Genomic DNA, 13,256 nt, shown 5'->3' with positions numbered 1-13,256 from the left:
ATATTTTCGATTTTCGCAGACAAAAATATTGAAGCGCGCCGCTGTTCTCGAAGTGTAAGCTTACTCGGAAAACCTGAACTGAAGCCAACGGGTGCTGCGTGTGCTATATATACGTTCGATGACATCATCCTGGAGAAGGAGGCCCTCGAGTGACATTGAGTTGACTGCATCGACGCACATCGCCTTCAGCTGAAAAATTAATTCCGAAGCAGCTGAAGCTGGAAATTGAATATATCAAAGATGAGGAATACGTGGGAGGACACACTCCATTTGAAAGGGATACAATGCACCTCACTGTAAAGTGAGGTGTGCAGTGTAAAACAAACAAGGAATTTTGTAATGGGAAATTAGTTATTCTACCAAAACCGATGAGCTAAACAATTTAAGTAATGCAAAAAGGCTTTTACATACCTTCAAAAATCAGGGCAGGTTGAACACAGCAAATATTGTGGGTGGGGGGGTTAAATAGATGTCTATGGAGGGAAAGCAGCAAAAAGAAATTCTTTTTTTTAACATTTACAAATGGAGTCTAGTTTTGCTTATGGGTGACAACACTGCTCTACCATTGGGTTTGAGTATTATAGAGCCATCAGAGTTTGTGCAAACATCTCCCCAACACCTATCAAAGTGTCCACTTTCGGCATTTATTTGTCAAAAGGCTTATACTCATTTAACAATGAATTGCCAAAATGCAATTTTTAAACATGCTTGGATAGTCAATGTTGTAGGCACAGAATGATTTTTATATTGTCCACAAAACATACTGGGATCAACCAGAAAGCAAACAAACTACTGCCAGGTGTAGTGAGGGAAAATGTAACTCTGGAATGCTGCCATGTACCATTTCCTTTTTCTTTACTATTTTAGTTATCAGTTTTCCCTGAATGAGTCCTAAATCCCAGACCTCAGCATGGAAATGACTGATAGGCCTCCGGAGTGACGCTAGCTCTTCAACAGGTTAGGTTAAAAGGTACCCTGTAAGAAGCTTCTTGCACAATTAGCTGAGAGTACTCAATTAGGGTGGTGGCAGCAGTAGCTACATTTGTGGTAGTGGCATTCCCTTTGCTATAGCTATAGCTTGAGGAAACCCCACTGAGCGCTTCTAGTTCAAATCTGGTAGGTCTTAACTAAAGGAATTCAGTTCTCTATTGTGCGAAAAGGAAATGGAAGCCATACAAAGCCATGGCTTCTGACTCCCTCAAAGAGCTGTGGGCAGGGGGAATCCAAGAGCAGATCTAGCTGTGTACTTGAACGATGTCCTCAGCAGAATACATCTCTTGCATTGCATATCTGCCCAGGAAGCAACCTGGAGCAGTTTGAATGTGTCATCTTCAGTGAGTGGGTATCTGCCAAATGTCTGAATGGGTGGGACCTCCAGATTGGAAACCGAGTTGGAGGCGTGTCCAACTTACTCCATTCAATTGTATCGAAAATAAGTGAGTAACGTTCAGAGAGAAAAGAAACAGACAGATCAGGGATAAAGAAGCTAAGTAAAAATGGGCTAATAAGGCAAGCAAAGCAAAGGCACGTTCAGCACACCTCATTTATGGCTGCTCACAACCATAGCTTACCAATATCTGGAATAACTTCATCCTCATCAGAATTGCTGTCTTCCTCCGAATCATCTTCCTCATCTTTCTCCAGCAAGCTCTCAATCTCGGTAACTGTGCTGTCCTCATACGTGTAGCCAATAGAGGCCTTCTTTTCAGACAACCTGCAAACACAAACTTCACAATGACCCAGAGCACGTACACATATATTGGCGATTTGTAATGTGCCACAGTCTGCTAAAAGATGCATCCACCCTAGCAGAAAGTTTGAAGAAATGTAACAGTAGTAAGATGTTTTTTTAGTGCCAAGAGGCTATTACATTTGTGGTGGGCACAATATGTAAAATAAACGGATTCCACTGGCTTCCAAGAGTTGTAGTAGGTATTATTAACCTAAGTATGTGATATTCAAGCAATCGACCACAGAAGGGTGAAAGGATGAGCAAGTCCTACTGAGATTCGAACATGTGTCCTTTAGGCACATCGTCAAAGGTTTGTGTTAGTTAAGATTGTATGCAGGATCCTGTGGAAGACTGCAACAGCCTTGTTCTCTTGGCAATAGTTAACCCAACCTTTAGTATAAGCAAATACTACACAAGTTGGTTGAGTGACTGAGCAGCCAGGCTTATATCAAGAGGAGACAATGTGAGCTGTAGGGTTGTGACAGTTTTCACAGTGACAAGTATCCAAATAACACAAACTCAAGGTTTCTTGATTAAATAATTATTTATTAATTTAAACAGTCAGTTTGAATAAGCCTTCTTTACAAGGGAGCAAATATGTAACATTTAAATATACTTCAAAACACACATTCTCAGTTTCAATAAATCAGTAAATACCCTTTGGGGATGGCAGACAGGCACTTCCTACACCCTGAGGTGACTTCAATAGTTAGGACACTGTGGCCATTGATACAGCACTGGTACATTTAGAGCAATACTTATTTTGGTGATAAAAGGAAAAGGTTAGGGAAGGAAACAATGGTTAAACAGTTTCCCAAACAGGTAAGCACGTTTGAACCCCCAATGCAATGTAGATTCACCCTTTCCCAGCTATAAAAGTAAAGAATGTATGACTTTTTGGAAGGATAGTTAAAACACAAAGTCAGAGGTTAGAAGAGTCTTCAGGGAGCCAGGACAGCCAATGTCATTTCGGCAAAGTCTAGGGGAGCTGTGGCACTTCTTGAAGGTAAGTAAAAAGTCTTGCACAATGTTATATAGAGTTTTGTAGAAAATGAAATCACTGTTGGGCCACAAGCTGGGAGGCTTGTGATGGGCAAAGGCGCAAGCAAGTCTGCAAAAGGGCAGCCAATGCAAGTCTCAACTGAGAGCAAGCAAGCTACACAGCAAGAGGTAAGTACCCCTTAGTTCACAGTACCTTAGATCTAAAGAAATTGGTTCCAGCTGGCTTCTGTTCCTATTGTAGTATGGCAGATCATGTTGTTCCTGGGCCTCAGTCATGGGCACAAGAGGGAGGAGGTCTGGGGACAACTGCACTACGATTCGAAGGTCGGCAGAAGCAATGGGCAAAGTTCAGATCAGCAGCACTTCACGGTTTCAGCTTCTTGCGAATAGCACCACTGTGGTTCTTGGACACATTTTGGACTTTCCTAGCTTCTGGGGTCTAGCACTCTGTTGAGGTGGCTCGGGCTTGGTCAGTCCTGCTTCGAGGGATTCCGGAGGATCTTCCTGGACCTCGGGTCTGGCTTAAAAATGATGCACTCGATTCTGGTGTTCCTCTCCCTGGCACTCGGTCCCTGCAGCAGCAATGGAAGTACAGCCAGCAATGAGAAGATTTCCAGATGAGTTTGTCTTGGGGTCGATAGGTTGCACAAACCCAAGAGGAGAAATCGTACTTTGCAGGGCTTCTCTAGTCGAGAAGAATTCGGAGCTTGAGCACTGCAGCAGGGCTTCACTGGACAAAACGGTCCAGGAGTTGCAGCAAGCTTCTCTTCAAAGTTCTTCTCCGGATTCCTTCGGATTCCTTCGTCCAGTGGTCGACTGTTTTTCTTGCAAAAGACAGTGCCTTTTATGCAAGTCTCTCATTCATTCGCAGCCTAGCTGTCACTCACACAGCACGGTGGGCTATCCTCCAAGGACAGCCAGCCGGGCCAATCACCTTTGGGTGCATTCTTGTAACCAAGGAGACTAAGCACAGGGAGTTTCAGGCACCTCCCTCGCTTCCTCCCCTGCCAGACACGTTGGAGCCAGAGGCAGGCTTCACCAGTGAACCCTACCAAAGACAAAACGAACAAAGATACCAAACCTGGTTTGGCGCGCAGAGTAAATCTCAAGAAGGACCTTTTCAACAAGAAATGCAGAGAAAAGAAGACCAGGGCCATTTTGACAAAAATGGGCACTGTACCGCAGCAGCAATTGTAGCCCGCGGTAAAAACACACAATGGTAGGAAAAAGTAAAACACCGCCACCAGCCATTAATTGCAGAAAGTGTAACATAAATATGTTACATGAGAAAGTAGACAAAGGGGATACTAAGTAACCCCTCCAGCACTCTATGGAAGATAATGTATGCTGGGTCTACAAAGTTACAAAAAGTAAAGTCAATTTCACTTTACTGCTCTTGGAAACAGTAGTTTAACCAAGAGAATGTATTTAAATCTTTGGGAAATCTAAAAGACTTCCCTGTGCCACTGCACTGAAGGTGATGTGCGTCACAATGTAAAAAGATGCCGCCTATGGAGTTTGTCAGACTCCAAAACCAAAAGAAAGTGTTCCAATCAAAGAAAAATACATGAGAGAGTGGGAAAAAAGTCCCACTCTCTTTAGGATAAAAATTTTAAGTCATAAAGTCCAGCAAAGAGCTGGGGGTCTCTAAGGTAGAAGGGAATTAGCTAACTTCTGAGAATTCTCCCTACCAGTTTGAATATTAACACAATCAACTGTGAAGATGGATTTCTAAACTCAATTGTTTTAGGGAGACACCAAGGTCTAGCCAAACCCAATCAAGGTAAGGTAGCAGAGCGGCAGCTTTTAGACTCAGGAGAGCTGTGAGAGTGGTCTATGGCTACAATGAGTCCACACAGAAGACCACCAATAATTCTAGTTCGGCAAGTACAAAAATATATAAAGATTTATTAGGCCTTTAGAAAACACACTAAGCAAATGAAACCTCAAGGCAAATATTGGCACATGATTACTATAAAAAAAACTATATGCATTCACCCTTTGGAGAAAGGTCATTTGATTCAATGAGCAGTGTAAAAGAGGTAAGAGTTCAGATGCATAAAGTTCAGTAGAAACACTGTAGAGTAACCACAAATAAGTTGCCCTAAGATGGTTTTGGGTCTGTGCCCTATAATGTCTTCAATTCTGATATTTTATTTTTTCCAGGTGGGTTTAACCATGTGATTGCATCATAACCAGTGATAGTCCAAAATTCTTTCTTCTCTTCACTACACTTGACTCGGAGGCAGCCTCTTTGTCTTCTTTTTTTTTTTTTTTTTAAACCCTCTTTCTGTCTTCTGTTTCAGCGAGGTGCGGCTTGAGTCGGAGTGAGCTGTGTGCAATTGAGGTCCTTTCCTCGAATCTTCGAGGCAATTCGTCCTGGACAGCGTGCCTGCGCCAGCACACGCGCCTGAAGTTGGGATCCACGGACCCAGGCCACTGCTGGAGGGGGAGTCGCGGGTGCAGTCACTGCCACCACTGCTGCCTGTGTCTGCAGCTGTCTGCAACCACAACAACTACAGCGATTGTTGCCTGCTGCCATAACGAACGGGCGGAGATAAAAAGGATTACAACATAACTGCGGTAAGGGCTGTGCAGGGTTGAACAGGCGCCGTTTAGCATTATCTAGCTTGCAGGCTGCCGACTGACTTGCTCATTGATGCACTGAGGGAATCTGATTTTTAGTGGCACTGGGGCACTGTGACACAGACACAGCATTTTCTCTTTTTCACGAGCGGAGAACAGCAGATTGCAAGTGTTGCATGAGAGTGCTCTCTCTGCCCACTGTTAAAACTGCTAGGCAGTGACTGGGAGGAAAAACGACCTTGGAATTTCTTGTGTAGCCTACCAGTTGTGCTAAAGGCACAAAGGCACAAAAGCTGTAGGGGGGGGGGGGGGGGGTGACTGCAGGCCTTTGTACCTTGGAGCTGAACTACGAATCCACATCTGTAACACAGCTACCTTGGAACATTTGATATTTTGTGCAACATTTCTGGGAAATGTGCCAACCTTATACCTGTATACTGCGTATATACATTCATCACTCCCGTCCCAGAAGTACATACGAATTTGGGGCTGTTTGTGCTATCTTTAGTTGGATAAGAATATCATTAATAGCAAAAATGAAACTAAGGAGCACAGCCCATCTCGACCAAACAAAAGGTACCAGAGTGGGACGGCTCCTATTTGGAACCTGTGGCACACTCCACTACAACAGGGACACCTTTAATAGGTGGCTTACCAGAAACCCCAGCCAACAATCTGCTAAAAACTAAGGCCCAAGTCCATAAGGCAAGTCAGCCATCTGAAGAAGAGCCTATTGAGAAAGAGTGAAATTGAGCAGATAAATCATTGGAAAAGGGGCTTGGCATATACAGTTACTACCTACAACATTAAAAAAAATTATCAAAGAATACTTTGGGAAGAGAAGATGTAGAAGCCTGGATAAGCTGGTAGAACAGCCAGGTCTAAATTGGATTTGCTCGGCAATAAGCAGCAGAGGGAGCGAAAAACACTCTGGAAGAAGAGCTGCAGCAACAGGCCACACGAGAGGACGTAGAGGAGGAACAGGGGACCAGTAATGTCAGAAATGAAGAGGAAGGAAGATAAGTACAGATACAACTGCTCAAAACAATGAACCTACAGAGGGAAGAGAGGGGGGAAACAACAGAAGTTACATTACCAAGTGGAGCAACACTGGGGGTCCTAAACTACGTCCTAAATTCCCTGGTCTCGGTTTTCGAATTGTTAAGAGGAGAGGTGCAATCCCAAGCAGAGATATTGTTGGAATTTATGAATGAAATGGCAAAATGTGATGCGTCTATGGTCGGCCTCAGTAACGTGATTAATGTAACACTACTACCATCTATATTAGAGGTCAAAAGAGAAAACGTAAAACAAAGTAAAGATGTTGACTTCCTCCACGCCTTAATGGTGGAAAATGGGAAGAATGAAGAGAAGGAGAGAAACCAGCCCCAGGAGGTCCTGCAACTTTGGCAGGACAAACCAAAACGGAGAGAAGAAGAAAGTCAAACTGGCGAGGTAAACCACACAATAGCTGAAGACACTCCTCTGTCAGAATCAACAATAGAAGAACTTCTGAGGATGGTCTAAATATTAGAAGATCAAGATGTTAACACAAGCGAGAACCAACAAACACCAGGCGACGAAACAAAGGGAACACAAAACGAATCAGCTTCAAATTGGACGGAAGCAAGCAATCAAAACTACAGGAGAAGAAAAACAAAGAAAAGACGGAAGGGAAAGTGTATCGAAATGGAAACCAATATTCATTTGACAAGAAAAAAAAAAAATCAAGGTGTTAATACTGAAAATAATCAAAGTGATAAGGGAAAAGGAAAATAAAAACAAAAGAAATCACTGAAGAAAGACATGGAGATCTGCTTGGAAACAGTCCGCAATCTAGAAAGCCCCATCCACAATCAGATAAGGGCTAAAAGTGCTGTACAGTTGAATCCAAACAGCTACCCTGAAATTATGAAAGTGAGTATAGGTCTCCAAACTGAAATACAAACAAAAACAGATGTCATTCCCTAAGTCCAAAGAGACAAACCCCTGAGATTTGCCCCTATATTCACTCAGAAGAGTCGACAGTTGGGGGAGCAACTGATCAAACTAGCAGTGACGGTACAGCTATGGAAAGTACTAATATAAATCTGGCCGCGATATTTATAAGGCCAAAGAAAGAAGACCCAAAACAGCGAGTAAATGGCCAGAGGGATACTTTTTGGAAAGATGGACATACTTATGTTTCAGGAAACGTGGCTGGTAAACCCAATAGAAATTGAAGGGTTTGTAACATTTTGTCTGCCAGCCAATCAAAAGGCAAAAGGTCGTGCAGCGGGAGGATTGTTTATTGCTTGTAAAAACAGCTCTATTAAATAGGTTGTTCCTTTCTGGAAAGATGAAATCGGTATTTTAGCATGTAAAGTACATCTGGCCTCAAGCCTGAAAAACCCTGTCCTGATTGTGATAAATGTATACTGGAATCCGGCATCCTCCAAAATCCAGGTTTTCCTGCAAATGTTAACAGAACTAATAGGGAAGATTAAGATTGAGTGGCAAGGAGAGAAAATATTGCTGCCAGAAGACCTCAATGCAGAGTGTGTATACCGGAACATAAAATCTGGGACAGGAGGGATTCAAAAGCTGCATAGTAAGGGAAAGGCCTGGTTATTTACTAATGCATGGGAATTGAAAATGCTAAACAAGGTACGACAAGTAAGTCAAGACCCACAAATGACATGGCACAGAGGCGACTCAGCCTCTATGCTAGATTATATATTTGTGAGTGAGGGATTATTCTCCTGTAATTCCACATTAGAAGTGAAACATGAAGGGGGTAGCGACCACTCAAGACTGGAGCACTCATTCACAGACTTTTCTGAATCTATAAAGTTAGTACATAAGAGATAATGGGAATAAAAGGGAAGCTACGTCTGGTGAAATACTGTCAAGGCGGGAGGGAGCTAAACAAAAAACTACAAAATATTACGTAGCAAATAACTCAAGAGCTTTGGCAACCAGAGAAATGTGTTAATGTCATCTGGTCACTGGTTCCCCCGAAATCCCCCCTAGACCAGGCACAGCATAAACATACCCAAAAGTTTTGATGAGGAAACCTGGGCAAGAAGGAGAAGCCCGAGAAAAAGCATCCGAGATCTAAAGGCATTCAAATTAGATCAAAAAATATAATTTGGAAGTAAAAACAATTACAAAGCATGGGTAAAAAAATAAAAAATAAAAATACAAATAAAAAATAAAAAACCTCTACTCCACCAAAGAGAGGGGGAGCAAATGCTAAAACTGGTCTTGGAATCAAACTCAAGAAACTTCTGGTCCATAATATGGGAACTAGATTCTCAGTCCAATAGCACTTTGTGTAACCTGGTGCCTGAAAGGGAGTGGATAGAACATCTCACAAAAGCTTTTGGAGGAGTGCAGGAGGAGCCAGAACACACATGGTTAGAAAGTGAGTGGGTGTTACAACTCGAGGGGGAGGAGATAGCGGAGATAAGGAATAAGGCCTCGCTATCAAGAGCAGCTGGCCCAAATGGTCTCACATACCAGGTACTTAGAAAGAACTCAACACTGTGGGCCAAATTACCAAAACAGCTCTTTAGTGAGATTCTATGTAGAAGGCGTTTCCCTACGTCCTGGAAAACGGCATTGCTAATACCATTCTTTAAGGAGGGCGATAGGACAAATCCTTCCAACTATCGGCCTATCTCCCTCCTTGATATCGAGAGCAAAATATTTATGAGGTTGCTAATGAATGAGGTCTCTGCTTGGGAGGTAAAGGAGAAGGTTCTATCTTGTTGTCAGACAGGATTTAGGAAAGGGTTATCGACAGCACTGAACGGGACTATATTAAACTTGCTTAGTGAAACTACCATAACTAAAGGAGGTACACCATTATATGGAGCCGATATCGACCATTCTAAGGCCTTCGATCAGATTGATAGATCAAAGTTATGGGGCAAATTAACGAGAAAAGGTATCCCGGAATCATTATTGTCAATGATAAGAGCACTTCATAGAGGGTCCACAGTGAGAGTATGCCTTGATGAAAAGGGTCATTTGTCAGATTCAGTGCCAGTAGAAAGTGGGGTCACACAGGGATGCTTAAAAGCCCCCATGTTCTTCAATCTATTCCTAGCAGATGTAGGGGGAACATCTAAGGTCATCGGCTCTGGCCGGAGTTAAATGGGAGGAAGATATTCTGGCTGGCCTACGCCGGCGACATCGTAATGCTAGATAGAACAGCTATTGGGCTGGAATGATTGTTGAACGGGTTGGGCGAGTACGCCACCAAAAACAGCTTAACAATAAATCCAAAAAAATCTAAGATCTTGGTATTTAAACAACCTAAAAAGAAGATACACTTTAAACACTGGAAGGACAAATAATACCGCAAGTCGAAGACCTAATATATCTGGGCTATAAGATCCATGCAAGCCCAGCAATATACAAAGTAGAACAGGACATCCTTGCTAAATCGCTCTCATTAATCCCTCACCTGATATAAATCCGGATCAGATACTGTAAATTCTCCATTAAACTGATGATAAAATATTATTCGGTCAAAATAGTTCCAATACTATTGTATGGCCTAGAAGCTAAACCACAACTGTGGTAACTAAACTGGTCTAAGTTGGAGGGTAGAATTTGAAAGGGGGCATTAAATCTACCATGGAGTACTCCAGGCGGGCACTTGCAATATGAACTTTGACTAAAATCCCTAGGCTGTTTGGCAGAATGGAAACTGCTCTCCCTCTGTAGAGATTATAAATCCCAAAATAGGCTCTCTATATGAGGATATTAAAGAACATTATGGTAGTCTAAAATCCAACAGCCTGCAGGGATTAGAGTTAAGAGTAAAAACTGTGCTAGCCAAAATAGGCGTAAATCATTAAACACTGGTTGGCAACCCCCTAAAGATAAAAACGGGAGTTGGAGCTAATGGACTGGATAGAAACTACTGCAAAAGTAAGATCATCACGTCCACAGAATACATTCCCGGTTATATACAAGAAACTAGGCTCACTCCCACGATACCTAGACAAATTCCCAGACGAAAAGATTAGAAACCACTCTTAGGGCCAGGCTGAATATTCTTCCAACTGGGGAAATATCAGACATTCGGAAACAGGGGGAGCAAGCAATGACATATTGTGAAGGGTGCGTAGTGCCATCAAATCAGTCCCTCAGACATCTATTAATGGAATGTGGAAGAACATGGGACAGAAGGGTTACAAAGCTAGGAAGATTTGTAGAAAGGGTTGAGTGGTTAACATCGGAGAATATGTGGTACAGAATGATATCTGGTCAGGAAGTTCAGCTGACAGCAGCGGTGGTAAACCTATTGAGATCCCTACACCTCCTAGAGAAAGATAAATTACCATCAGGGCAGGGTGAAAAGGGCCGTACCTGAACGAAATGCAAATAATCTTCCCAGCCACAGGAAAATGAAATCCTAGATATAGAGGCAACCTTTTATAAAGAACCAAAGAGAAAGAAGGGAGACGCCAGTTATGGGGAAAAGTCCAGGTAGGGAAAGGAGGAAGTAATTACTCCCAAAATGGGAGCTGTTGGATCTCTGGCCACCCTGGACATACCCAAGAATAGGGAAGGGTGGGGGATTAGAATTTTTGGTTTTATTGTTTTAATGAAAAATGAAATGCGAAGAATGTAATATTATAATTTTGTATTAAATTGTAAAGGGTTGTTTCTAATTGTAATAAGAGAATAAACCAAATACAATAAAAAAAAAAAAAAGGTAAGTAAAGTTCAGGTAAGTAAACTCACTCAATGCCAGACACTGGAATACGCTTAGGAAGGGATCCTTCACAGGTCTCCACCAACCAAAGTCAACAAAGAAAGATTTAGTGACAGGAATTTACACCCATGTAACTATGGAGAACAAGGAGAAAGGAACAGGTGTGAAAGCTTAGCCGCCTGGCTCACATTTCTCCAGACAACCCGGCTGAGGTTTTGGATTTAATTGAGGGCACAGTCCTCTGTGCTTGGTCGAGTTAAGGGGGCACAGGTTTAAAAGTCACTTTTCAGCACAGGATTTAGTTTTGTTCAGTGGCAGAGCTTAGACTTAAATTCCAGGCACCTTCCAGCTGAACACCCAAGCAATGAAAATGTGAAGACTTCTGCAGAGCAGGACACCTCCATGGAGCGAAGAAGACTGATTGTTGCCACCCTACTGTGGTGACTTTTATTGCAGACGACTGACCTTCAGTGGACGAACAAAGGAGAAAGTCCTGCAAGGCTTTCATCGATGCAAGAAGGCTGTAAATGCAGGAGCAGGCATCTTGTAGAACAAGCTGAAGATCCAAGTTCCAAGGATACACTCGGAACAGCGATAGCTGCAGCGAGGCAGCCCAGGAGTGAGCTGGTCAGTCCACCGGTTGGTCCAGGTACACTTCCAAAGGCACAGATGCCTCAAGCAGGGGTTATGACTGGTTGTTCCCACCGGTCCAAGAGATGAAGTACCAATGAGCGCCTTTTGAAATCAGGCAGCAGAGCAAAGCTTCACCAGAACTTCACTGGAGTGGATGCTGGTAATCTGAAGGAGTCCTGGGGTCATCAGCAGCTGCACCTTTCATAGGGTCTTGGCTCCAACGATGATCTGTGAAATGTCTGCAGGAGTTTTTATTCAAGATTTGGACTGGAAGCTTGCCCAAGTCGACCAATGGTAAGGATCTGCACAATGCAAACCACAGTGGCTATCCAATGTCACTCAAAATTACTTTATTTTGGATATGAATGTCCATAAAATGCAATGACAATCACAAAACCTGCATAAAAAACACTAATCATAAAAATCTAAAATATTAAAAGCGGAATATACACAAGAAAACACAAGGCATTGGGCCTCATTAGGAGTTTGGCGGTAGCCGTACCGGAAAAACCGTCAGGCTGCCGCCAGACTCGTAGTGAATTACTGCCTCCGTGATTGCCGGAATCACTGGGGCATTACAACCCCAGTGACCCGGTAATTCCGAAGGCGGAATTCCGTTAATCCCCAGGGTGTCCGATAGGACTCCATGGGGATGGGGACAATGGAAACACTGGCACCGTAAGTAACGGTGCTGGTGTTTCCATTTCTGTCTGCAGGCGGGTGGCATTACTCCCGTCAGGTCAGACCTGGCGAGAGTGACACCACCCGCCTGTAGAACTCGTAGTCTGTCGGTTCGGAGACAACGGTGGCGGCGGGTTTACCGCCACCGTTGTTTCCAGACCGGCAGAGTTGTAATGAGACCCATTGTCTCATTTTAAACCCAAATGGTGGAACCAAGTCTAGGCTATTATCGGCTACTATTACAAACCATGCCAAACTATCATTTAGTATAGAGCGAGTTACGTGGCCCATACTCTTGATAACCAAGGTAGCTAAAGTGCAGGAGTGCAAAATAGCAAAGGACAATATGGCCAAAAACCAACAAAGGCCACACAAAAGATACCAATGAAATAAAAGGGGCCTTATCAGCCCAAATTTACAAAGTGCATGTGCTTATTTAAAATAAAGGAAGATAAAGTTGGAATATCAACCCGCACCCACAAATCCCCATCCTCAATGTCCTACTACTTTTTTTAATGTCTTTTGCTGTATTTTCCAAGGTCCGAGTATGAAGAGGGACAATGCCCATGCCTGAAATCAATGATTCTATATTTTATAAGAAGTACAAAGCCAGACTGTGCAAAGTAAATCTCTTGTCTTTGAAAGCAGGCACCAGTAAACCTTTCATTAATGCTGCATATTGTGAGAAACCAGGTGGTTTCTCTCCCCCCCTCTCCTCAAGGCATGGCCATCGACTTTGGATTCAGACCCTGAGGTGAACCAATGCGGAAGGATCACCTGAGAGGGGGGGGTTTTCAGGGAGTGGGGGTGAGATATCCGATGGTGAGATGCTGTTACGCTCACCCGGTTCCCACAGGGGCGTCGATCGGAGCCGGATAGCTGCAGTCTCCACCAACGTGATGCCTAGTG

The 13,256-nt window shown here is 43.2% G+C and overlaps 1 protein-coding gene across 4 annotated transcripts in view; it reads right to left on the bottom strand.

Annotated features, from left to right (window-relative positions):
* Window positions 1–13,256, bottom strand: part of CLASRP (CLK4 associating serine/arginine rich protein) — a 1,024,175-nt gene that overhangs the window by 756,759 nt on the left and 254,160 nt on the right. For all 4 annotated transcript variants that reach the window (XR_011302052.1, XM_069644604.1, XM_069644606.1 and 1 more), the window contains one exon: window positions 1,572–1,714. Coding sequence is in view for 3 of the 4 variants with exons in the window: in XM_069644604.1 (XP_069500705.1) it covers window positions 1,572–1,714 (143 nt within the window). In the remaining variant the exon portion in view is untranslated. The remainder of the gene's footprint in view (window positions 1–1,571; window positions 1,715–13,256) is intronic.

This window comes from Ambystoma mexicanum, chromosome 2p (genome assembly GCF_040938575.1).
Source record: "Ambystoma mexicanum isolate Mex_15411 chromosome 2p, UKY_AmexF1_1, whole genome shotgun sequence".
Classification (NCBI taxonomy): domain Eukaryota; kingdom Metazoa; phylum Chordata; class Amphibia; order Caudata; family Ambystomatidae; genus Ambystoma; species Ambystoma mexicanum.
The sequence above is the reverse complement of the archived record's forward strand: the minus strand, read 5'-3'. Positions and strand labels throughout refer to the sequence as shown.